General features: G+C 43.3%; 1 protein-coding gene across 1 annotated transcript in view; it reads right to left on the bottom strand.

Annotated features, from left to right (window-relative positions):
• SPON1 (spondin 1) overlaps positions 1-27,347 on the bottom strand; it is a 373,683-nt gene that overhangs the window by 283,365 nt on the left and 62,971 nt on the right. The window contains exon 3 of the mRNA XM_038765001.1: positions 20,703-20,836. Within this exon, the coding sequence (XP_038620929.1) occupies positions 20,703-20,836 (134 nt within the window). The remainder of the gene's footprint in view (positions 1-20,702; positions 20,837-27,347) is intronic.

Here is a 27,347-nt window from a genome sequence, read left to right as displayed (position 1 = left end):
TACAGTACTCTCCACGCAGTAAATGCTCAATGAATAGCACTGATGATGATAATGATGGATGATGGGAACGGAGAGAAGGATGGGGTCAGCACGAGGACTGGGATCATGTTGGACATAGCTTTTCCCATTTAATTCCTTTCACCTAGTGGATAGAACTTGAAACTGGGAGTCAGAAGGACCTGGGTTCTAATCCAGGATCCACCACTTGTCTGCTGTGTGACCTTGGGAAAGTCACTTCAGGTCTCTGGGCTTCAGTTTCCTCATCTGTAAAATGAGGATGAAGACAGTGAGCCCCATATGGGGCATGGGCAGTGTCCAACCTGATTACGTTTTATCTACCTCAGAACTTAAAACAGTGCTTGGCACATAGCAAGTGCTTAACAAATATCATAAAAAAAATAACTTTTCGGGGCCACACATCAATCAATCAATGGTATTTCGAAGCCCTTACTGCTTACACATGAACCGCTTGTCCTGAAATCTCATCCACCCAAAGCAATCACGACCAAGTCACTGTGAGAATGACGAATTAGGCTCCCAGAGACAGTGCTAGAGTGAGAGGGACATTAGTGTAAGGCGGCTTTTCAATACTTCCCGAAATTAAAAAATCATACAACTTCAATGCAATTTTCCACTAAAGCATAATGAAATGTAGAGTCATTTTTTTTTCAAATGTCACGACATAAAAATGGCCTGAGGCTTTTACTTCTTCTATGAAATGGAAAGGGGATACGGTTTCTGTACCTCTGTTAATGAGGGAGGAAAACACAAGGCCAGGCCTCAATAAAGGTCAACAGTCTCAAAAGAAGAGCATTCCTTTAGGCTGTGAAAGAGCATCCAAGCCCTGTTCCTATCAAACAGCTGCTTAAATAGCCTTTAAATTCAAATATTTGAAATCAGCATGATTTAAAGAATCTTTCCCCTATCCTCTCCATCCCTGATTTCCTCATCTACTTCCCATCAAAGAACAGTATTTATTGAGTGCCTAATCTGTGAGGAGCACCATACTTATCACTTAGGAGAGTTCAATAGAGATAGTAGACCCAATTCTTGCCCCCAGTAAGCTTGTAACTAGTGGGGAGACAAGTTCTAAGGTGAATTACATGGAAAAGGGAAGCAACAGAGTTTGAAGTTATATATATATATAATTACCAGATTGTAAATTAGAGAGCATGGGCCTAGGAGTCAGAAGGAACTGGGTTCTAATTCCTGCTCTGCCAATTGCTTACTGTGTGACCTTGTACAAGTAAATTCACTTTTCTGTGCCTCAGTTTCTTCAACTGTAAAATGGGGATTTAATACCTGTTCTCCCTCATATTTGACAGTTAGTCCCATATGAGACAGGGAATTGTGACTGAGGTAATTAACCTGTACCTATCCCAGTACTTAGAACAGTGTTTTGCACGTAGTAAGTGCTTAACAAATGCCATATGAGAAACAAACATCAATTTCTTGCAGAAAACACTAGTTTGTGGTGATTCTGCAGAGTGACTCTAATGTTAAGGACAAACTAAAGGGTGTGGGCAGGGAATGTGTCTGTTTATTGTTATACTGTAGTCTCCAAAGTACTTAGTACAGTGTTCTGCACACAGAAAGCACTCAAATACGATTGACTGCGTAACAGGACAATCAGTTGGAAAGTCACACTCTGTTGGGTCCATCTTCAAGACTGCCCTTGGAATCCTGATGTCATTCCATCAGGCCAGCTTGAATTAATGTTTATTTACCATTTTTAGGATTTTTTTAAATGGCATTAGTTAAGTGCTTACTATGTGCCACGCGCTGTATTAAGCACTGGGGTAGAATACAAAATGATCAGGTTGAACACAGTCTATGTCCCACATGGGGCTCAGAGTTGTAATCCTCATTTTACAGCTGAGGGAACTGAGTCATGGAGAAGTTAAATGACTTACGGGATCTCACATAGCAGGCGGTGTTGCATTAGAATCCAGAACCTCTGCTTACGAGGTCTGTGCTCTTTCCCCTAGGCAATGCTGCTTCCCTAAGAGACCTTTATGGAGTTATTTCAACCATTTCCAAAGCAATGTATGTTTTAGAATATTTCATTATTTGGTTGGTTAGATGTAATTTGGATGGTAGATATTAGAAATGGGAGGATAAAGCTTTCAAATGTTTCATTTCTGGGAAGAGTCCCATTAACTGCCTGTGAGGTTTTTATCAGGGATCCCCATCAGAACACTCTATAAAGGGTTATTTACCTTGTCAAATGAAAAATCACACATGATAAAGCTCTGGAAAAGGTTTACATCCTCAGCCCATTTCAGTAACGTTCAAATGAGAAAAAAATATAAGTTGGGCACCTCACTTGTTAAGAGGTTCAGTTTCAATAAATTCTTCGTATTAAGTATCAGAGGGTTCAAGAAAGGTTTGGTGACATTCATGGATGAGCAGTCTACTATGAGAAGTTCATTAGAATGAAAGCTAGGGATAAACATGAAAATTGGCTGGGAGTAGAAGGTGGGTGAAGGTCGAATAGATACATGGAGTTGTTCAAAACAAAGTTGGAGGTGTTAGGTGATCCATTCCTCATCATGAGGTAGGGGATCCAGGAGGTTAAATGTCACACAGTCCTCTAAGATAGTTTGGCCACTGTCAGACAGAATAATTGCTGGGTTTCCTGGGTTCTGACTCAGTAATAATGTTCTTGCATTTTCCTATTCGCAAAATGCTCATAACTCAAGAAACTAAATCAATCAATTAATCAATTTATATTTATTGAGCACTTACTGTGTACTAAGTGCTGGAGGGAGTACAAGAGAAGCAGCGTGGCTCAGTGGAGCATGGGCTTGGGAATCAGAGGTCATGGGTTCTAATCCTGGCTCTGCCACTTATCAGCTGTGTGACTTTGGGCAAGTCACTTAATTTCTCTGTGCCCCAGTTCCCTCATTTGTAAAATGGGATTAAGACTGTGAGCCCCACGTGGGACGGCCTGATTACCTTGTATCCCCCTCCCCCACCAGCACTTAGAACAGTGATTGGAACATAGTAAGCATTTAACAAATGCCATTATTATTATTATTATTACAATGTAACAGAGTTGGCTGACACTTTCTCTATCTACACCAAGCTTGCAGTCAAAATGACAAGATGAATGTTGCATCTTGTGTAATGATGATAATAATAATAAAAATAAGCAATAAATTAAGCACTTGTTATGTGTCCAGCATTGCACTAAGCACTGGGGTAGTAGTAGTAGTAATGATAATAATAATGTTGGCATTTTTTAAGCACTTACTACGTGCCAAGCACTGTTCTAAGCACTGGGGTAGATACAAGTTAATCAGATTATCCCACGTGGGGCTCACAGTCTTCATCCTATTTTACAGATGAGGGAACTGAGGCCCAGAGAAGTTAAGTGACTTGCCCAAGGTCACACAGCTGACAAGTGGCAGAGCTGAGATTAGAACCCACAACCTCTGGCTCCCCAGCCTGGACTCTTTACATGAGCCAATAGTAGCAGCAGTAGTTGAAGCCGCAGTAATAGCAGCAGTATTAATAATAATACTAGTATTTATTAATAGTATTTATTAAGTACTTGCAGTGTGCAGAACACTGTACTAACTACTGGGAGAGAACACACAGCTGGATAGGTACAATATAATCAATTCATAAGTAGGTTTTCTCAAAATATCTTTCTTCACCCAAAACACAGTGTGTTTGAATGTCCTAAGGCATGAGCTCTCCTAATCATATGAAAACATCTGGATACCAAAGAAATTTGATCTGAACTGTTCATTTTTATAATAATTATAATGATAATAATAATGATGGCATTTGTTAAATGCTTACTAAGTGCAGAGCACTTTTCTGAGAGCTGGGGTAGATACAAGGTAATTAGGTTGTCCCATGTGGGGCTCACAGCCTTAATCCCCATTTTACAGATGAGGTAGCTGAGACACAGAGAAGTGAAGTGACTTACCCTAAGTCACACAGCTGATCAGTGGAGGAGCTGGGATTAGAACCCACGACCTCTGACTCCCAAGCCTGTGCTCTTTCCACTAAGCCATGCTGCTTCTTTTTTCACTGACTTTGTCAATGCTTATAATAATGATGGCATTTATTAAGCGCTTACACTTATCCATCCCACCAATTGGCTTCTTGGATTGATGATCCTGAGAGAATCCAAGAAACTATTCCCAAGACCATATGGGAAAGTACAAAGGAGAAAAGCTCCAGATCTATCAGCAACACAAATGTCTGGCCTCCTCAGAGACATGAGTTGTAAATTCTGTGTAAAAAGACCATATAGCAATTCAGTTCTCTCCCTAAAGTCATGAAGACAAACTTCACCCAATGCTCTTTTCTGTTTTTTCAAATGGCATGTAAACAGTCACTATGTGCCAGGCACTGGGGTAGATACAAGCTAATCAGGTTGGATACACTGTGTGTTCCACATGGGATTCACAGTCTTATTCCCCATTTTACAGATGAGGGAACTGAGGAACAGAGAAGTTAAGTGACTTGCCCAAGGTCACACAGAAGACTAGTGGCAGAGCTGAGATTAGAAACCCGGTCCTTCTGATTCCCAGCCCATGCTCTATCCACTAGGCCACGCTTTAAGGTGAGGGTTAAATTCAAACAGAACCCCAGATTACGGAAAATCAACAATGTAGTTCTGATAGTATCGCACATTACTCACATAAACACAACTGTTTCTCCCACTACCACATCACTCTGCATTCAAATCGATCTGTATTGCCAGAAGAGCCAAATACTGCCTTTGCATTCTAGCCAAAATGCATAGTAAACCAAGTTTGGCAGTCTTTAATCTGAGCCCATTTTAAAGGATATGTGCAACTGAAAACCAGAAATTCCAACACTGGATATCACAGTCCCTTGAAATTCATGATGGGTATCCCCAAATCAGCATAGAGCTCTGAAGATCTAAGCCTAGCCTGGGGAAGCAGCGAAGCTTAATGGAAAGAGCACAACCTGGGAGGCAGAGGAGCTGAGTTCTAATCCCAGTTTGCCACTTGCCTATTGCATGACCTTGGGCAAGTCACTAAACCTCTCTGTGCCTCAGTTTCCTCATCTGTAAAATGGAGATTCAATATCTGTACTACCTCCTACTTGTACTGTGAGCTCCATGTGGGACAGGCACTTGCATATAAACTGATTAACTTGTATCTACCTCAGATCTTACAACAGTGATTTGAGACATAGTAGCACTTAATAAGTTGCCATCATTAGGGACTCTCATGTACCCACAGAGCATTTTCCTGTCTCACCAGTTACCACGACAGCTATTTAAGCTTCCGCAAATAACGCCACCTCCGAATCAGGCCCTGAGAAGATCTTCCTGTATATCAAGATGATTTGCAGGAGAATAAAGAAGCTTAGACTCTGATCCTACAGAGTCAATGTTTCAAATGTCAAATTTCATTTACACAGATCCAGGTGCTTCCTTATTTATCATTGCATGACCCTTGAGATGAATTGAGTATTTGGCTAATGGCTTATTTTATTTTTTCCCCATTTCAGGAAGGGGAGAGCAAAAAGGAACATGCAGAGAAAAAGGAGACTGGGTTTAAGCTTTGAAAAATGAGTCTTTCAACCACAAAATCCCAGTGAAATTCATTCACTTTCACAAACTATTCTTCCAATGTTTATATGGTTCGATATTCCTTAGAAATTATGTTTTTCTCTTCACCAGATTTGTCTTCTTTAGTGGTAACAGGAAAGTATTTCTTTTTTATGGCATTTGTCAAACAGTATGTGACAGGCACTGTACTAAGTGCTGGGGTAGATATAGGATAATCAGGTTGGACACAGTCCTTGTCCCACATGGGGCTCACAGTCTAAATCCCCATTTCACAGATGGGATAACTGTTACGTGGTTAGTACAATGTTACACAGCAAACAAATGGAGGAGCAGGGATTAGAATCCAGGTCCTTGTCACTCCTGGGCCTGTGTTCTACCTCCTGGGCCACAGTGCTTTTCACATTGCTGCTCCTTGATGACAAGGATCTAATCTACCAACTCTATTGCATTTTACTCTCCCAAGCACTTAGTGTAGTGCTCTTACACGGTACCCACTGAATATCATTAATTGACTGGATGATGGATTATCAATTCATTATAAATTATTTCCTCTAGACTGAAAGATCCTTGTGGGCAGGTAACATGTCTACCAACTCTATTATATTGTACCCTCCCAAGCATTTAGTACAGTGCTCTCACACAATAAGCACCCAATGAATACCATTGGTCGACTGAATGATGGATTAATTATTGATTCATTATAAATAATTCCCTCTAGACTGTAGGCTCTTTGTGGGCAGGGAAGATGTCTATCAACTCTGTTATATTGTACCCTTCCAAGCACTTAGTACAGTGCTCTGCACACAGTAAGTGCTCAATAAATATAATTGATTGATTGATTCATTCATTCATTCAATCATATTTATTGAGTGCTTACTGTGTGCAAAGCACTGTAGTAACCGCTTGGGATTGATTGTTGCAGAGGATTCCTGATATCACTCTTTTTTATGGTATTTGTAAAGTGCTTACTATGTGCCAGGCACTGTATTAAGCTCTGAGGTAGATAAGCCAATCAGGTTAGGCACAGTCCACTTTCCTTATGGGACTCATAGTTTTAATCCTCATTTTTTAAATGAGTTAACTAAGGCACAGAGAAGTTAAATGACTTGCCCAACATCACACAGCAATCTAATGTTAAAGCTGGGATTAGAACCCAGGTCCTTCTGATCCTCAGGCCATGCTACGCTGCCCAAATTGCAACTAATCACAAATAATTGTTGTCTGTCTCCTCCTTCTAGACTGTGAGCCCGTTGTTGGGTAAGGACCATCACTATATGTTGCCGACTTGTACTTCTCAAGCACTTAGTACAGTGCTCTGCACACAGTAAGTGCTCAATACATACAATTGAATGAATGAATGAAATAATGGCAAAGATGGGGGAGTGAGGGAAATGGAATTCCTTTCGAGATTTGGTTCTACAAACCTACAGGGCAATTTTCTGAGGAAAATGAACATTTACCAGGTTGTTAGGATGGAGGCCAAAGCTGCAAAAACAGCATGCATAAAGATTTTGTGTACAGAATCCTCTTCTCTAGCATGTGCTGTCTAAAGTACATTTATATTTGCCGGTCTAAACATTAATGTCTTCCTGGCTCTTGTCAAACTCTCTTGGAAACAGCACAATCACACAGTCAATTGCAGGCTGGTACCCTCTGCTTTTCACCGTTTCCTTACTGCACTGAGCAATGTCTCTCCCATATCTTCTCCCTCATTTTCTTCCTTTGTCCAGGCAAATATTCCCTCTGGACAATAATACCTCATTCATTCAATCGTATTTATTGAGCACTTACTGTGTACAGAGCACTGTACTAAGCTCTTGGAAAGTACAAATCAGCAACATATAGAGACGGTCCCTACCTCTCCCAGCTCTAGACTGAGAAGGAATGTGGCCAAGTGGAAAGAGCACCAAGTCAGAAGGACCTGGGTTCTAATCCTGACTCTGCCACTTGTCTTCTGTTTGACCTTGGATAAGTCACAACTTCTGTGCCTCAGTTACCTCATCTGAAAAATTGGATTTAGAACTGGGAGCTCCCTGTGGGACAGGAATTGTTTACAACCCGATTATCTTGTTTCTACCCCAGAACTTAATACAGTGCCTGCTACATAATAAGCACTTAAGAAATGTCATTAAAAAAACTAAAACCTCCTTGTGGGCAGGGAACATGTCTACCAACACTGTTATATTGTACTCTCCCAAGTCCTGGGTACAATGCTCTGCACACAGTAAGAGCTCAATAAATACCACTGGTAGACAGTAAACTCGCTTTGGGCAGGGAACGTGTCTACGAGCTCTGCAACAGTGTACTCTCCCTGCTCTTAGTACAGCATTCTGCATAGAACAAGTGCTCAGTAAGTACCATGATTGATTGAATGATTGATTGATAAACACCACGAGGATAGTGTACTAATAGGTGTATCATGGGCAAAGTCACAAGACTATAAGGCAGACATGATGTACTCAATCAGCTTGTCCAACCCTACCTCACCTATCTAATCTCCTATTACGGCCCAATCCACACACTCTGCTCCTTTAGTGCCAGCTTACTTACTGTGCTCTAATCGCACTGATCTCACTACCAACCCCTTTCCCACATCCTCCCCTACCCTGGGACTCCCTCCCCTTCCACCTATGCCAGACCACCACTCTTTCCACCTTCAAAGCATTACTAATAGTAATGTTGGTATTCTAAGCGCTGGCAAGGTAATCAGGTTGTCCCACGTGGGGCTCACAGTCTTAATCTCCATTTTACAGATGAGGTAACTGAGGCAAAGAGAAGTTAAGTGACTAGCTCAAAGAAACACAGCTGACAAGCGGCAGAGCCAGGATTAGAACCCATGACCTCTGACTCCCAAGCCTGAGCTCATTCCATTAAGCCAGTTTCTCTAATGTCACAACTCCTCCAAGAAGCCTTCCCCAATTAAGCCCCTCTTTTCCCTAGCTCGCTTTCCCTTCTGCCTCACCTATGCGCTTCAATCTGTGACCTTTGGACGCTTGATATTCTCCTCACCCCCATACCCACAGCACTTAGGTACATATTTTTAAGTTATGTATTATAAATTATTTATTCATATTAATGTCTTTCCCCCCCTCTAGACTGTATCCTTGTTGTGGATAAGTAATAGTCTACTCTCCCAAGTGTTTAGTACATGCTCTGCCCACAGTAAATGTTCAATAAATACAACTGTCTGACTGGTATTGATTGCACACCTACTGTGTGCAGAGCACTGTACTAAGTGCTTGGGAAGCTGGATGGCCTTGTGGATAGAGCATGGGCATGGGAGTCAGAAGAACCTAGGTTCTAATTCCAACTCTGCCACTTGTCTGTTGTGTGACTACGGTCAAGTTTCTTAGCTTCTCTGTGCCTCAGTTCCCTCATCTGTAAAATGGGGATTAAGACTGTGAGCCCTATGTGGAACAGGGATTGTGACCAACCCAATTATCTTGTATCTACCCCAGTGCTTAGACCAGTGCCTGGCACATAGTAACCACTTAACAAATTAGTATTACAATACAACAGAATGGGTAGACATGTTCCCTGCCCACAACAAGCTTAAATATCAGGAAAACCTCTTTATAACTCAAGAAGAAGAGGCTACAGATTTTATCTCCAAAACATGAAACAAAACCAGTCAGAAAAGGCTAAGATGTTTTCTAGCTAGTCTTTCAGTCAGATTTGAGGAAAATAATCATAATAATAGCATTTATTAAGTGCTTAATATGTGCAAAACACTGCTCTAAGAGCTGAAAAAAGTGAGTTTGGAGGGCATAAGGTCTACCAGCCTTGCATCTGTAGGATTGAATGGGCTATTGGTGCCCAAAAGACTTCAGGATGATGAGTACCCCCTTCACTTGGCAGAATGGGGGAGAGAACACAAGTCCCTTGTGGTCAGGTCCGATGTCTCCAACCCACCCATGTATTCTTTCCACATGCTTACTTGAGGGATCTGTACCTAGTAAGTGCTTAATAAATACTATAATAAATACTACTCAAAGAACAGTGCTCAGTGCTTAGAACAGCGATCGGCACTAGGAATAGTACTTGGCACAGAGTAAGCGCTTCACAAATACCACTGCTTGCAATAATTATCATTGTTGTATTTGTGAAGTGGTTACTCTGTTCCATGCACTGTTCTAAGCACTAGGGTAGATACAACAATCAGGTTGGACATACTCCTTGTTCTGCATAGGACTCACAATCTTAACCCCCATTTTACAGATGAGGTAATAGGCACAGAGAAGTGAAGTGACTTTCCCAAAGTCACACAGCAGACAAGTGGCGGAGCCAGGATTAGAACGCATATCCTTCTGAATCCCAGATCTGTGCTCTATCCACTAGACCAGGCAGCTTTTCAGTGGTAATATGATAATTATCAAGTCTTAATGTCTAAATAGGAAGTGAAGCTGATGGGATGTTTCTATTTCTCAGTCTACTCATGATGCATTAATGAAAACTACCAGTTTGGTTAATGGTTATCACTGTCACCATCACCAGCAGAATCAAACTGTGGCATTTATTGAGCACTTACTGCATGCAGAGGGCTGTACTGTTTGGAGAAGTACAGTAAAAGAGGATGGATAGAAATGATTACTCTTCACAAGGAGCTTGCAGTTTAGAGGGTGGGGACAGGCCTGATCAATCCATCAGTGGTATTTATTGAGCACTTATTTAGCACTGTTCGAAGTGCTTCAGAAGGACAATACAAGAGAGTTGGTAGACACGTTCGTGGGAATCAGCGTGGCCTAGTGGATACAGCATAGGCTGGGGAGTAAGAAGGACCTGGGTTCTGATTCCAGCTCTGCTGCTTGTCAGCTGTGTGACCTCTGGCAAGTCAATTAATTGTATTAATTGAACACTTATAAATTACACAATAAATTATGGGTATGTACGTAAGTCCTATGGGATGGAGAGTAGGGTGAATATCAAGTGCTTAAAGACTACAGAGCCAAGTTGATAAGCAGTGTAGAAGGGAGGAGCACAGGGATGAGGGATTAATTGGGGAAGGTCTCATGAAGGAGTTGTGATTTTGATAAGGCTTTGAAAGTAGGGATAATGGTGATCTATCGTATACCAAGGGGGAGGGAGTTCCAGGCCAGAATAGGGATGTGGGCAAGGGGTTGGTGGCAAGATAGCTGAGATCAAGGGACAGTGAGTAAGTTGCTGCTGAGGAGTGAAGTGTGTCGGGTGGGCTGTGGTAGGAAAATACAGATAGTGGAAATAAAGTGTGAGGATGTGGACATAGGTTCTGTGGGGCTGAACGGGGGTGAATAGCAAATGCTTAAAGGGGAGAGATCCAAGTGTGTGGGTGACACAGAAGGAAGGGAATGGAAAATGAAGGCTTAATCAGGAAAGGCTTCTTGGAGGAAATGTCCTCATCAGCCTCACCATCATCTTCATTAGCATTTTTTTCGTCGTCAGTATTCATTGAGAGCCTGTTGTGTGAGATAATACTCATCTAGATGCAGTCACTTTTTTTGGGCATTTGTCATGTGCTTATTATGTGCCAGGCACTGTACTTAGCACTGGAGTAGATGCAAGATAATCAGGTTAGACAAAGTCCATGTCCCACATGGGACTCCCAGTCTTAATCCCCATTGTACAGATGAGGTAACTGAGGCCCAGAAAAGTGAAGTGACTTGCCCAAGGTCACACAGCAGACAAGTGGCAGAGCCAGGGTGAGAAACCTGGTCCTTCTGACTTCCAGGCTTATGCTCTATTCGCTAGGCAACACTGCTTCTCAATGTCAAAGGTCCAAGAGAGATGCTCGTCTCAATTTGAGAAGTCACCCTTGAATTTCATTGAGAAAACCATGGAAACCTTCTCTCTGTTGTTTGCCTCTGACAAGCAAAGGCTAGAAACACAGTTGGCATCCCTGTTGAAGTGTCTCCAGTAATCAAGTCTCATTTCATCTTTCTGAGAGGGGAGTGCTATTCTCACATTTGATGATATACACTCTAGAGATCAAAGATGATACTGAACCCATAACCCGAAATAAGGCTATTTTGTGCACCATAGAGATGGAAATCTAGGTCTTGGTGTCATTACGCCTTCCATGATTGCCCTCACAATCAGAACTGTTTTCCCAAATTTAACATAAACGTCAGGTAGAAATGCATTATTTACATAACCCACACAGTTTAATGTATCACTCCAGTAGCAGCCATTGCAGGTAAAAAGCATCCTTGAATAAACAGGCATCATTTCCCTTTGTGAGCAGCAAATGTCAATGTAGTAGGAAGCGATTCGGTCATCAGTGTTCTACACAAAGACATCCATTTACGATTGTCAACGTGCATCCTTGGGGTTGGCTGGATGACTTTCTGTGTGACCGAGAGAGATGAAAGAAAAAGATCCAAAATAATAATGACCATCTCTGTTCATGAATATAAATGAAACCCCTCAGAAGACTCTGAAATTAATGAAGAAAGCAGTCCTCAAATGCCAAATATACTTGGGAGCTGTTAGCCATCCCAAGCAACCTGTAATAATAATAATGGTATTTGTTAAGTACTTGCTATGTGCTAGGCTAGTTACGCGACCCCCCGAGCCATTAACAAAATTAAATCCATCAGGTCCGACCTCCCCAAAGTCTCTTCCCCCCTTTCTCCAACCCCCCGGCTCTCAACATTCTCTGCTACTCTCCCATCCTTCCCAGTGGTATCCTCAGAGGAACTCTCCTCCCTCCTCTCAAGTGCTACTCCGGCCACCTGTGCTTCTGACCCCATTCCCTCTCATCTTATGAAATCTCTCGCTCCATCCCTTCTCCCCTCCTTAACTTCCATCTTCAACCGCTCACTCTCCACTGGTTCCTTCCCCTCTGCCTTCAAACATGCCCATGTCTCTCCCATCCTAAAAAAAACCCTCTCTTGACCCCACCTCACCTTCTAGTTATCGTCCCATATCCCTCCTACCATTCCTTTCCAAACTCCTTGAACGAGTTGTCTACACGCGCTGCCTAGAATTCCTCAACAACAACTCTCTCCTCGACCCCCTCCAGTCTGGCTTCCGTCCCCTTCATTCCACGGAAACTGCGCTCTCAAAGGTCACCAATGACCTCCTGCTTGCCAAATCCAACGGCTCATACTCTGTCCTAATCCTCCTCGACCTCTCAGCTGCCTTTGACACTGTGGACCACCCCCTTCTCCTCAACACGTTATCTGACCTTGGCTTCACAGACTCCGTCCTCTCCTGGTTCTCCTCTTATCTCTCCGGTCGTTCTTTCTCAGTCTCTTTTGCAGGCTCCTCCTCCCCCTCCCATCCTCTTACTGTGGGAGTTCCCCAAGGTTCAGTGCTTGGTCCCCTTCTGTTCTCAATCTACACTCACTCCCTTGGTGACCTCATTCGCCCCCACGGCTTCAACTATCACCTCTACGCTGATGACACCCAGATCTACATCTCTGCCCCTGCTCTCTCCCCCTCCCTCCAGGCTCGCATCTCCTCCTGCCTTCAGGACATCTCCATCTGGATGTCCGCCCGCCACCTAAAGCTCAACATGTCGAAGACTGAGCTCCTTGTCTTCCCTCCCAAACCTTGTCCTCTCCCTGACTTTCCCATCTCTGTTGACGGCACTACCATCCTTCCCGTCTCACAAGCCCGCAACCTTGGTGTCATCCTCGACTCCGCTCTCTCATTCACCCCTCACATCCAAGCCGTCACCAAAACCTGCCGGTCTCAGCTCCGCAACATTGCCAAGATCCGCCCTTTCCTCTCCATCCAAACCGCTACCCTGCTAATTCAAGCTCTCATCCTATCCCGTCTGGACTACTGCACTAGCCTTCTCTCTGATCTCCCATCCTCGTGTCTCTCTCCACTTCAATCCATACTTCATGCTGCTGCCCGGATTATCTTTGTCCAGAAACGCTCTGGACATATCACTCCCCTCCTCAAAAACCTCCAATGGCTACCAATCAATCTGCGCATCAGGCAGAAACTCCTCACCCTGGGCTTCAAGGCTGTCCATCACCTCGCCCCCTCCTACCTCACCTCCCTTCTCTCCTTCTACTGCCCAGCCCGCACCCTCCGCTCCTCCACCACTAATCTCCTCACTGTACCTCGCTCTCGCCTGTCCCGCCATCGACCCCCGGCCCACGTCATCCCCCGGGCCTGGAATGCCCTCCCTCTGCCCATCCGCCAAGCTAGCTCTCTTCCTTCCTTCAAGGCCCTGCTGAGAGCTCACCTCCTCCAGGAGGCCTTCCCAGACTGAGCCCCTTCTTTCCTCTCCCCCTCGTCCCCCTCTCCATCCCCCCGCCTTACCGCCTTCCCCTCCCCACAGCACCTGTATATATGTATATATGGTTGTACATATTTATTACTCTGTTTATTTATTTATTTATTTATTTTACTTGTACATTTCTATCCTACTTATTTTATTTTGTTGGTATGTTTGGTTCTGTTCTCTGTCTCCCCCTTTTAGACTGTGAGCCCACTATCGGGTAGGGACTGTCTCTATGTGATGCCAATTTGTACTTCCCAAGCGCTTAGTACAGTGCTCTGCACATAGTAAGCGCTCAATAAATACGATTGATTGATTGATTGATAGGCACTGCTCTAAGTGCTGGATTAGATACACGCTAATCAGGTGGGACACACTCCCTGTCCCTCATGGGGCTCACAGTCTTCATTCTCATTTTACAGATGCGGTAACTGAGGCCCAGAGAAGTGAAGTGACTTGTCCAAGGTCACATAGCAGACAAGTGGCAGAGTTGGGATTAAAACCCAGGTCCTTCTGATTCCCAGGCCCGTGATCTATCCACTAGGCCATGCTGCTTCCCTGTAGGAATGGCAAACCCTTTTTGCTGATACTCATAGAGAACAGCACTATGAGAACTTCTCTGGGATTTCTTCCTCTCCTGAAACTCATCTCTGAAAGTGCTATGCCTAGATCTTTGCCCTCTGATGGTCATTTGCTAACTGCCCACTGAATGCAAAGGGATAGTCTCTGGTCTCAGGAAAAGGCATAGTTTAACTTCCCAAGTGACCATAATGGACCTTCCTACACAGCTTCAAGGAATTATGAATGCAACAGCATGTGAAGGTAAGTTAGAAAAATAAAGGTGGTATTCCTGGAGTGAATGGAGTCACTGAATTCAAGTTCTTTCATCTCAGAAGGAATTAGGTAGTAATTTCAATGGAGTGGTGTTCTGTAGAGGGAAGAGACATATATTGTCTATTTACCCCTAAATTTCTCTTCCTGAAATTCAATCTTTTATTCTGTCTTTCATTCTTTCGCATACCCCAAGATTTTCAAGCTTGATACAAGTTTGAATGCAGACACAAATTCTTCTACCTAGGCAGCAAAACACCTCGAAGGCATGAATAGATGAAAATTGAGTCAAGAATGCCAGCAGCAATTTGGAAGGACATAACAAGAATAAAGTCTAAGTGACTACAAGCTTGAAGCCTACAGAACAGTTGTATCCTAACCTCAATCTGACTATGAGATATGGGTATTTTTGGCAATTTTATTAGCATCAACTCTGAGACATTTTTTTTAACATTGAGGCAAGGTAGGACCACCCAAATGAGGGTCTATAAGCAGCATGGCTTAGTGGGTAGGGTACAGGCCTGGGAGTTGGAGTTCATGGGTTTTAACCCTGCCTCTATACTACCTGCTGTGCGACGTTGGACAAGTCATTTAACTTTGATGGGCCTCATTTTCCTCATCTGTAAATTGGAAATAAAGTATCTGTACTCCCTCCCCTTTAGACTATGAGCCACACTTGTGATAGGGACTGTGTCCAACCTGATTATGTTATATTTACCCCAGTACTTGTGAGTCAGTAAATCTTATTTATTGAGCATTTACCATGTACTAAGCACTTGAGAGGGTAAACAGACACATTTCCTGCTCACAACAAGCTTACAGTCTAGAGGATAGGAAGCACTTCACAAATTCCACAATTCTTCTTATTAGTGGGGCTACAGTTTGAGTTCAGCAAGTGTAAGATATCTGTATCTGTTCTCACTGGCCACCAGCCACTTGCTCTCCTGCTCTTCCTCCACCCCCAACTGAGACTCTTCATTGTTCACTCCAGTTTCTCAACAGCTCCCATGGGTTTTGAATTTTTAAAAACTAGTTTGACAATCCCAGCTGGCCTCTTCCCTGGATGGAGGCCCCAGGGCCACCTCCATCTCTGGGACTGGGTCAGGTCAAGGGGGGAGTGTGGCAGTGATCCATTCTCTGTCCTTTTCTCCTGCTAAGACCCATCTGGGTCCCTGCGGCTCTGCTCCTGGCTGGGTTGCAGCTGGGGAAGAGCCCGGCTTTGTCTGTGAAACAGGGAAAACGAAGGCAGCGCCAGGCTGGGAGGAGAGAGAAATGGGGAGGGATTTTGGAAGCAGGGAGGGTAAGAGGCTCATGGGAGCCGCAGGAAAACAAGAACTGTATCTTTAAGCCTCGAGCCTCAGAGGACAGGGTGGGAGTAAAATGGGAAGAATCTGGGGAGGGTTTAGGGTTATCTGGTGACTAGCTGCAGATGTCAGGGAAGGCTGACATGACAATTGCTGAAGTAAAAGTCAGCTACGTTACTGAGGAAACATTTGGTTTTCTGAAGCAATGGGCATTTCAAGGTGAAGTGGGGAGTGCAATGGAGAAAAGATACGAGACTATTGGGAACTAGCAGGAGAGGGTTTAGCCAGAGTTTCCTCCATCTCTTTCTAGTACCTGGCTGGGTTTGTTTGCTTTTTTTAAAATGGTATTTGTTAAGCGCTTCCTATGTCCATGATCAACCCCCCTGAAAAATCAATCACATATACCAAGCATCCACTCTATGCAAAGCACTGTACTGGGCTCATAGGGAAGATTAGATTAAGGTTAGATTAGAACCCAGAAGGACCTGAGTTCTAATACCATCTCTGCCACTTGTCTGTTGTGTGACCTTGGGCAAGTCATTTCACTTCTCTGTGCCTTAGTTAACCTGATCTGTAAAATGGGGATTAAGACTGTGAGCCCCATGTGGGACAGGGACTGAATCCAACTTGACAATTTTGTACCTACCCTAGTAAGCACTTAACAAATACCATTATTATTATTATTATTATTATTATTATTATTACAATTAAGTTAGAAGACATGATCCCAGTTTTCAAGGAGCTTTCTGTTTTTCTTTTAAATGGTATTTGTTCTATGCTTACTATGTTCTAGGCACTATACTAAGCACTGGGGTAAATACAACCTAATCTGACAGGACACTGTCTGTGACTCACATGGGGCTCACAGTGTTAATCCCCATTTTCCAGATGAGGTAACTGAGGCATAGAGAAGTGAAATGACTTGCTCTGGGTCACACAAGCAGACAAGTGGCCTAGCTGGGATTAGCACCCAGATCCTTCTGACTCTCTCTGTAGACTCACTGTGGGCAGGGAATGTGTCCATTTACTGTTACATTGTACTCTCCCGAACACTTAGTAAAGTGCTTTGCACACAGTGAGTGCTCAATAAATGCAATTGAATGAATGAACGACTCCCCAAACTGTGCTCTATGGTTATCATGGGGATAAGAAATTGCATGTCCTCTCCCCACAACCAGTCTCCCAGACTATCAGAGCACACAGTAGCAACCCAAATGGTGACAAATTGTGATATTTATTAAGCACTTACTATGTGTCAAGCACTGTACTAAGCAATGGGATAGATATAAGATCATCAGTTCCTACATGGGGCTTACAGTCTAAGTAGAAGGGAGATCATGTATTGAATCCCCATTTTTCAGATAAGGGATCTGAGACATAGAAAAACTAAGCAATTTGCCCAAGGTCTCATGGCGGGTAAGTGGCAGAGCTGAGATTAGAACCCAGATCCTCTGCCATTCAGGCTCATTTCCTCTCTACTAGGCCACACGGCTTCTACATACAACATATATAGCTATCCTACACTTCTGAAGGTCATGCGATTCAATGGTGAGAGTCTATCCATGTTTGTGAACACATATGAAAAGATGCATGAGTGAATGACCATCTTTTCAATGAATCAATCAATTTAGCACTGTACTAAGCTCTTAGGGGAGTACAATACAAAAGAATTAACCGACGTGTTCCCTACCCATAATAAGTTTACAGTCTAGAGGGGGAAGACAGAGAGCTCCTAAATTTTCCATTTGCAGTTATGATGATGATGGTATTTGTTAAGCATTTACCATGTGCCAAGCACTGTTCTAAGTGCTGGGGTAGATACAAGATAATCAGGTTGTCCCATGTGGGGTTCACAGTTTTAATCCCCATTTTACAGATGAGGTAACTGAGGCACAGAGAAGTGAAGTGTCTTGCCCAAAGTCACACAGCTGACAAGTGGTGGAGCGGGATTAGAACCCATGACCTCTGACTCCCAAGCCCAGGCTCTTTCCATTAAACCACACTGCTTCTCTACAGTGCCTAATGTAGTTTAAGATGCTCACCTTGCTATCACACTTGTTCAAAGCCTCTGTTCTTCAAGACATTCCATCTGTATTTCTCCACACCAGGATAGTCTACTTATTGCTACAGTCATCTCATTGTCCACAGTTTGAAATTATGCTTCACTATGTCCTTAAAATTGTTTTCCTCTCTAAGTAACCTCTGGATTAGGCCCACCACACCATAATGCAATCATTCTCCTCACATGTCCCAGCCTGTGAAGGTGTGAAGCGATGAGTGTTTCTCTGATGTGTGAGTTTTAATTTTATAATAATAACTGTGATATATGTTCAAGGTTTATTATGTGCAAAGCCAGATCCTCTGACTCCCAGACCTGTGCTCTCTCCACTGAGTATTCTGCTTTTCCACTAGCCTAGTTCTATGATAAGGTAGCCAACTTCTGCTTAACCACCAGTTGAGGGGAGGTTAGAGGAATATAAGCTGCCGGCAAAGGCAAACTTCACTTCCTCATGTCCCTTCCCTATCCTGCTCCACCACACCCCGCCTCACGGTCTGACTTGCCAGCTGCTGAAGAAATTCTGGACAACCATCAGAAATTCTGTCATGGCCCGAAGTCCGCATACAAGGCCTAGAACACAAAGAGCGCCAATTGGTTTCATTCTGGGCCATCTGGCAGCGGATATGAGTTGCAGCCAAAGACGAGCTGTACGCGAGGCAGAAGAGACTTTTGGCTTTACAGAGTGTAAGATTCTGCCGGACAGCCCATTTCAGCCTGACACATCTCTCCCTCTCATTCCCAGTCCATTACAGATGGAATTTTCTCGAGGGATCATCCTTGAAGATCCAGGACACAGAGGGCCATCTCCCTCACATGACAAACTGTGTGGGGATCAAAGTCAATGCAAAGAAATGCCATTGAATTTGGGAAAACTTGGGAGGTGTGACCTTTGGTTGGAATTTCCAGATAAATGATTTTTAGAGGTAAATCGAGGGATGGGGAGATAGCAGCACCATGCTGGAGTGATAACCAAAAGTAATAATAATAATAACTGTGGTATTTATTAAGTGGTTAGAACAGTAAGTACTGGGGTGGATATGAGCAAATAGGATTAGACACAGTCCCTGTGCCACATAGGGCTCAAAATCTTAATCCCCATTTGACAGAAGAGGTAACTACGGCCCAGAGAAGTGAAGTGACTTGCCCAAGGTCACATAACAAACAAATGGCAGAGCAGAGATTAGAACCCAGATCTTTCTGACTCCTAGGCTTGTGGCCTATCCACTAGACCACACTGTTATTAGAGATAAATTGAGGGATGAGAGAGATAGTAGCACCATGCTGGAGAGATAACCAGCAATTAAATAATGATAATAATAATTGTGGTATGTGATAAGTGCTTACTTTGTGTCAGGCATTGTACTAAGTGCTGGGATGTATACAAGCAAATTGGGTTGGACACAGTCCCTGTCCCACTTGGGGCTCACAGTCTCAATCCCCACTTTACAGATGAGGTAACTAAGGCCCAGAGATGTGAAGTAACTTGCCCAAGGCTGCACAGCAGATAAGTGGGGCAGTCAGAACTCTGAACCTAAAAGCTTGAATGTGTTACAGCTGTTCCAAATCTTGATTATTTTCAGACTCAAATAACAAGCTACCAATTTACAGAGCACTCCTCTGGACAGGGTTTAATTTTGGGGAGCTATACAAGAGTTAAACAACAGTTAAGATTTGGATCCTACCCTCAGGGATCTAACAAAATGAAATTGGCAGCAAACACATTCGCGATGACCAGCAAAAGACAGAACTATATTTTAAAAAGAAAGCAATCCAAGCTTTCTCTTCCCAAAGCAATCTGGCCCAGCAGTGCTTGCTGTTCTAACAATGTCCATGTTCTATTTTAGGCCTTCAACACTTCGACAGGAAACTGCAGATGAAAACCCTCCTAAGTAATAATTCACTCATTCAATTGTATTTATTAAGCACTTACTGTGTGCAGAGCACTGTACTAAATGCTTGGGAAAGTACAGTACAACAATAAAGAGTGACAATCCCTGCCCACTATGAGCTCACAGTCTATGATAATTAAAATAGCAATGATGATGATGATAATAACGTTAATTGTGGTAATTGGTAAGTGCTTACTCTATACTAAGCACTACGGTAGATACAGAATAATCAGATCCCTTGTGGGTTTCACAGTATAAGTAGGATGAAGAACAGTTATTGAATCTCCATTTGGCAGATGAAGGAACTGAAGCACAGAGAAGTCAAATTTCTTGCTCTCCCCACCTTCAAAGCCTTATTTAAGGTACATCTCCTCCAAGAGGCCTTCTCGGACTAAGCCCTCCTTTCCTCTTCTCCCACTCCCTTCTGCGTCACCCTAACTTGCTCCCCTTATTCATCCCCCCTCCAAGCCCTACAGCACTTTTGTACATATCTGTAATTTATTCATTTATATTAATGTCTGTCTCCCCCTCTAGACTATAAGCTCATTGTGGGCAGGGAATGTATCTGCTTATTGTTGTATTGTCCTCTCCCAAGTGCTTAGTACAGTACTCTGCACACTGTAAGCTCTCAAGAAATATGAATGAATGAAAAGTCACATAGCAGTAAAGTGACGTAAACAAGGCCCCGAGCTATTTGAGGTTAATGTAGACCTAACTGGAGCCTCTTCCAAAATCACATTCTTCTCCATTGGCAGAGAGAAAGGGAATCACAGGAGCAGCAGTTTCTGGATGAATATAGCAAGCGGAGGCCAAAGCCAGGAGCGTGGGCTTGGTCTGCACTTACTTCAGTATCACACAGCCCGTCCCGGCCGGTGGAGCAGTCCAGAAAACCTGAATGCGGGTCCTCCGGCGTGGTGTGCTCTCTGTGACAGCCACGGGACAGTTGCTCATGAACTGCGTTTCTTCTTCGTCAATGATCTGGAGGGAAGCAACACAGAACAAGTAAGGGTGAAAGTCTGGCCAAGGTCAGCAGCCCACCCAATATGCAGATAGAGAAGCAGCACGGCCTAGTGTATAGAGCACAGGCCTGGGCATCAGAAGCACCTGTGTACTAATCCCGGCTCTGCCATTTGCTGTGTGACCTTGGAAAGTCACGTCACTTCTCTTTGCCTCAGTTACCTCATCTGTAAAATGGAGATTAAGACTGGGAGCTCAATATGGGACAGGGACTGTGTCCAACCCCTTATCTTGTATCTATCCCAGCACTTGGAGAAGTCCCTGGCACTTAGTAGGTGCTTAGCAAATACCACAATTATTATTATTTTGTGGCTCAGGGATTGTATGTTCAACTTGATTTGCTTGAATCCCCAGGTGCTTAGTACAGTGCTTGGCACATAGTAAGAGCTTAACAAATACCATCATTATTATCATCTTCCTTAAAGATCAGCACTGGGACTCACAGAGGTTCCCTTTCATCTGGGCTTCACAAACCTGAGCCACCTTATAGGCTTAGTACAGTGCTTTGCTCACAGTAAGCACTCAATAAATACAACTGAATGAATGAATCCACTAGACGGTGAAGGAAATTTAGGAGTGATGGAGACTTTCTATTTGGATATTGCTGGAAATCAATATTATTTTGCCCAAATAGAACTTAAGGATTGCTGTTAACTATTAATAATATTAATAATGATGATAACAATAACAATGATGAGATCTCACCTCCTCCAGGAGGCCTTCCCAGACTGAGCCCCTTTTTCCCTCTCTTCCTCCCCATCCCCCCACCCTACCTCCTTCTCCTCCCCACAGCACCTGTATATATGTTTGTACAGATTTATTACTCTATTTATTTTACTTGTACATATTTAGTAGTCTATTTATTTTGTTAATGATGTGCATCTAGCTTTACTTCTATTTATTCTGATGACTTGACACCTGTCCACATGTTTCGTTTTGTTGTCAGTCTCCCCCTTCTACACTGTGAGCCCGTTGTTGGGTAGGAACCGTCCCTATATGTTGCCACCTTGTATTTCCCAAGCGCTTAGTATAGTTCTCTGCACACAGTAAGTGCTCAATAAATATGAATGAATGAATACTACTAATAGTGATATTTGCTGAATATTTACTATAAGCCAAGCACTGTGCTAAGTAAGCACTGGCATAAGTACAAGATAATCATATCAGAAAGAATCCTTATCCCACATGTGGGACATTCTAAGTGGGAGGGAGAATATGTATCTAATCCCTATTTTACAGATGAGGGAACAGAAGCATAGAGATTCTACTTGACTTGCCCAAGGCTACACAGTAGGCATATGGTAGAGTTAGGATTAAAAGCCAGGTCTTCTGATTCTCAGTTCCATGCCTTTTCTGCTAGACCACACTCTGCTTCCCAAAATAGGGGCTCATTTGAGTCATGAATCTGGGTCCTTGCTCAACATAAGCGAAAACGTCCCAAAAATTGGCTCGTTCAGGACATGAATCTGGGACCTTGCTCAACATAAGCAAAAATCATCACCCTAGACATCTTGGAGCAGAAATATGAACAATACATCATTGCATTTAGTGAGTGCTTACAGTTTGCGGAGCACTGCACAGAGCACTAGGGAGAGTACAATATACCAGTGTTGGTAGACATGTTCCTTGTCACAAGGAGCTTGAATGTCTCCAATATGCATGCAAAACCTGGTGGATGTACAGAGGGATCAATCAATCAATCAAGCATCAGTATTTATTCAGCACCTACTGTATGCAGAACATTCTACTAAGGGCTTGGGAGCCTCTATTCCCCTACTAAGCTCTCATTTTCCCTATCCACCCTCCTCTCTGTGGCACTTTGAGATTCATCCCATCCCCTCACCACTTATATAACTATCTTTATTATCAATCCATCAATCAATCGATCAATTTATCAAGCACTTAGTATGTGCAGAGCACTGTACTAAGTACTTGGGAGAGTACAATGTAACAGAGTTGGTAGACATGTTCCCTGCCCACAGTGAGTTTATAGTTTAGAGGGAATATATTATTGTTATTATTATTCTTACTACTACACTACAGTGATGTTACTGTACTATTCTCCTTAAGTATAATTTATTTTAATTTATGTTCATTCATTCAATCATATTTGTTGAGCACTTATTGTGTGCAGAGCACTGTACTAAGCGCTTGGGAAGTGCAACTTGGCAACATATAGAGACGGTCCCTACCCAACAGCGGGCTCACAGTCTAGAGTCTATGGGTCTATGTCTCCTATAGACTGTAAGCTCCTTGTGGGGAGGGATCATATCAATCAATTGATCAATGAGTACTATTTACTGAGCACTTACTGTGTGCAGAGTACTATACTAAGCACTTGGGATAGGACAATATAACAGAGTTGGAAGAAATATTCTCCACCCACAATGAGCTCACAGTCTAGAGGGGAAGACAAGCTAATATAAATAAATTATTGATATATACATAAGTGTTGTGGGGCTGAAAGGTGAATAAAGGAAGCAAATCAGAGCGACACAGAAGGGAGTGGGGAAAAAAGGAAATGAAGATTTATTTATTGAAGACCTCTTGGAGGAGATGAGCATTCAAGAAAAAGACTTTGAAAGTGGAGAGAATAATTGTCTGTCAGATTTGAGGAGGGAGGGCATTCCAGGCCAGAGGCAGGATGTGGGTGAGAGGTTGGTGGCGAGATAGACGAGATCTATGTACAGTGAGTAGGTTGGCATTAGAGGAGCAAAGTGTGTGGACTGGGTTGCAGTAGGAGGGCAGCAAGGTAAGGTAGGAGGGGGCAAGATGATTGAGAGCTTTAAAGCCGATGGTAAGGAATTTCTGTTTTATGCAGAGATGGATGGGCAATCACTGGAGGTTCTTGAGGAGTGGGAAATCATGGACTGAATTTCATATCGACCAAGTCTATAGTATTGTACTTTCTCAAGTGCTTAGTACAGTGCTTTTTACAGAGTAAGCACTGAATAAATACCATTGATTGATAGACTAATTAGTGGGGAGAGTACAATACAATGGAATTGGTAGAAATGATCCATGCTCTCAAGGCACTTACCATCTAGTAAGGGAGGCAGATATTAAAATAAATTATAGGTAAATGAATCAATAAGGACATTTACATAATAATAATGATAATAATAATGATAATAATGGTATTTGTTAAATGCTTACTATGTGCCGGGCACTGTACTAAGTGCTGGGGTAGATACAAGTTAATCAGCTTGGACACAGTCCCTGTCACATGTGGGGCTCACAGCCTCAATCCCCATTTTACAGGTGAGGGAACTGAGGCACAAAGAAGTGAAGTGACTTGCCCAAGGCCACACAGCAGATATGTGGGGGAGCCAGGATTAGAACGCATGACCTTCTGATTCCCAGGCCCAGTCTCTATCCACTACGCCATGCTGCTTCTTATAAGTTCTGTGGAAAAGACTTTGTTTTTGTTTTTTTGAGAGGGGGTGATATTTGTTAAGTGCGTACTATGTGCCAGCCACTGTAGTAAGTGCTGGGGTAAATACAATATGATCAGGTTGAACACATTTTTCAGATGAGGCACAGGGAAGTTAAGTGATTTTTCCAAGGTCACACAGCAGACCAGTGGCGGAGACAGGATTAGAACTAAGTTCCTTCTAACTCCCAGGCCGATGCTCTATCCATTAGGCCATGCCGCTTCTCTATTATCGGAATAGGTCAGATCTTGGGGCCTGGGACTGCCCCTTTGGGCTCAAGATGGGGTAGCAAAGTGTTCAAGCATTGCCCAATTAGACGCTGGAGAAGGGGTGACCCTGTCTTTCGAGAAGGACCACTGCGACTGAAACCCTGACCGCTCAAGTGCTCCAACCCACCTGCTTGATATTCCAGGTGATGTCACAAACTCCCAGGGACAGCTTGGAGAAAGCCACCTCTGCTCCAAATATCATTGCCCTGCTGAGTTACCTAATTGCTAGTCAAAAGACACAGACATAGAAGATGCAGCTTTCTCTTTCAAAAGCATGGTTCTCACTGAATCAGTTCTATTTACTGAGTGCTGACTGCTGTGCAGAGCACTGTACTAAGCACTTGGAAGAGTACAAAATAGCAGAGTTGGTAAATACATTCCCTGCCCTCAGCGAGCTTGTCTAGAGATGTGCTTACACAACTCAACTGGCTCCAATTCTAGTCCGTTCTAGTAAAACTTTGGATGCGTTGGTAAACCTTCTACTATGTATCATTTTTTTTTTCTGTAAAGTTTAGAAAGCAGACTCATTTATGAAAACTCAGAATCATGCCCGTTCCTATAAAAATTTCAGCTATGTAAACACCACTGTAAGCTGTCACTAACACTCCTGACTTTATCAAAGTTTGGCGGTAAGATTGAAAACTTTACAAGGGCAGAGAGTTTTGTCTTCTAGTCTATTGTACTCTCTCAATCTCCTTGTACAGGGCACTGCACAAAGTAGACAGTCAAGGAATATTAATTGATTCGTTGACAAAAACACGGCTATAAACATTCAACACCATTCCTGCCCCATAAAAGTCTAGGGTATGTAAACAATTCTGTGAACTGTCTGCATTGTTCTTTCCTCTATAAAACTTTAAGATCCGTACGCGCTCCTAGAAGCAATCTTCATCATTCTCTTTTCAGGGGTGATTCTTCACTGGTGTTTTTTAGTTTTTCCACTTGTCCATTTCTCCTCACATCTCACCTCATCTTGTGTATATTTCCCAAGTGTCATTAGTATGTGAATTAAAATCCCCCGGGGTGCAGGTGGAAGGGGGGAGGGAGAAGGGCACAGGACTAGATTAGTATGGCCCAAGGGTTGTGACTCCAGTTACAGCTACATGCGCACGAGGTAATATAGTTCCCGATAGGCTAAATGAGACTTATCTTTCTGAGAATGTCATTCTCCAACCCACAGTGATTTATGAACCCTGGAACATTATTATGTTACTGAAGAGAAGAAGATCAATCATGTATGTTTTAAGCTACATTCATGGCGTGTTTGCTTCTATGTATTCAGACGCTACTGAGCAAGATGTTCTCGATCAGCGAGACCTTGCCTTTTTATCCGAGGACCAAGGGCTGACCAGTTAAGGTGGCCACACTTTTCCATGTTGCCCACCTCAGAAAGCTCACGTCTTCCTCAGGGGATTCAATCATTTAGGACAAGACAGGCCAATGGTAGAAGACTACAGAGCCAGGAAGAACCAGCGTGGTCCCAAAGATAGAGCTTGGGTCTGGGAGTCAGAAGGACCTGGGTTCTAATCCCTGCTCCACCACATGTCTGCTGTGTGACTTTGGACAAGTCACTTAACTTCCCTGGGGCCCAGTTACCTCCTCTGTACAATGGGGACTAAGAGTGTGTCCAACCTGATTAACTTGTATCTACCCCAGCGCTCAGAACAGTGCTTGCCACGTTGTAAGCACTTACCTACAGATCGTAAGCGCCTTCATTTTTTTAATGGTATTTGTTAAATGCTTACTATAATAATAATAATGATAATGATGGTTTTTATTATGTGCAAAGCACTGTTCTAAGTGCTAGGGAGGTTACAAGGTGATCAGGTTGTCCCACGTGGGGCTCAGAGTCTTAATCCCCATTTTCCAGATGAGGTAACTGAGGCACAGAGAAGTTAAGTGACTTGCCCAAAGTCACACAGCTAAGTGGCGGAGCCAGGATTTGAACCCATTACCTCTGACTCCAAAGCCTGTACTCTTTCCACTGAGCCACGCTGCTACTATGTGCTAGGCACTATACTACGAACTTGGGGAAGTGCAATATGATAGCGTTGGTAGTTACGTTCCCTGCCAACAACAAGCTTACAGTCTAGTGGCTCAGTGGAAAGACCACGGGCTTTGGAGTCAGAGGTCATGGGTTCAAATCCCGACTCCGCCAACTGTCAGCTGTGTGATTTTGGTCAAGTCACTTCCCTTTTCTGTGCCTCAGTTCCCTCATCTGTAAAATGGGAATTAAGACTGTGAGCCTCCCGTGGGACAACCTGATCACCTTGTAACCTCCCCGGTGCTTAGAACAGTGCTTTGCACATAGTAAGCGCTTAATAAATGCCATTTTTATTATTATAGAAGCAGCATGGATAGTGGTCACAGCAAAGGTCTGATAGAAGGTCATGGATTCTAATCCTGGCTCCGTCACTTGTCAGCTGTGTGACCTTGGGCAATTCACTTAACTTCTCTATGCCTCAGTTACCTCAGCTGTAAAATGGGGATTAAGACTGTGCGCCCCATGTGGGACAGGGGCTGTATCCAACCTGATTTGCTTGTATACACCCCAGACCTTAATACCATGCCTGGTACATAGTAAAGAAGTAACAAATACCACAATTATCATTATTATTCTTATTTTTGTTGTTAGTATTAAAGGGAAGACAGACATTAAAATGGAGAAATGTTTTGAATAGGTACATAAGTGGTGCGGGACAAAGGGTGGAGTGAATATGAAGTGCCTAAACAAGACAGATCCAATGACACAGAAGGGAGGGGGAGTAG

This window comes from Tachyglossus aculeatus, chromosome 22 (genome assembly GCF_015852505.1).
Source record: "Tachyglossus aculeatus isolate mTacAcu1 chromosome 22, mTacAcu1.pri, whole genome shotgun sequence".
Classification (NCBI taxonomy): Eukaryota; Metazoa; Chordata; class Mammalia; order Monotremata; family Tachyglossidae; genus Tachyglossus; species Tachyglossus aculeatus.
This window is presented reverse-complemented; position numbering and strand designations above follow the sequence as displayed.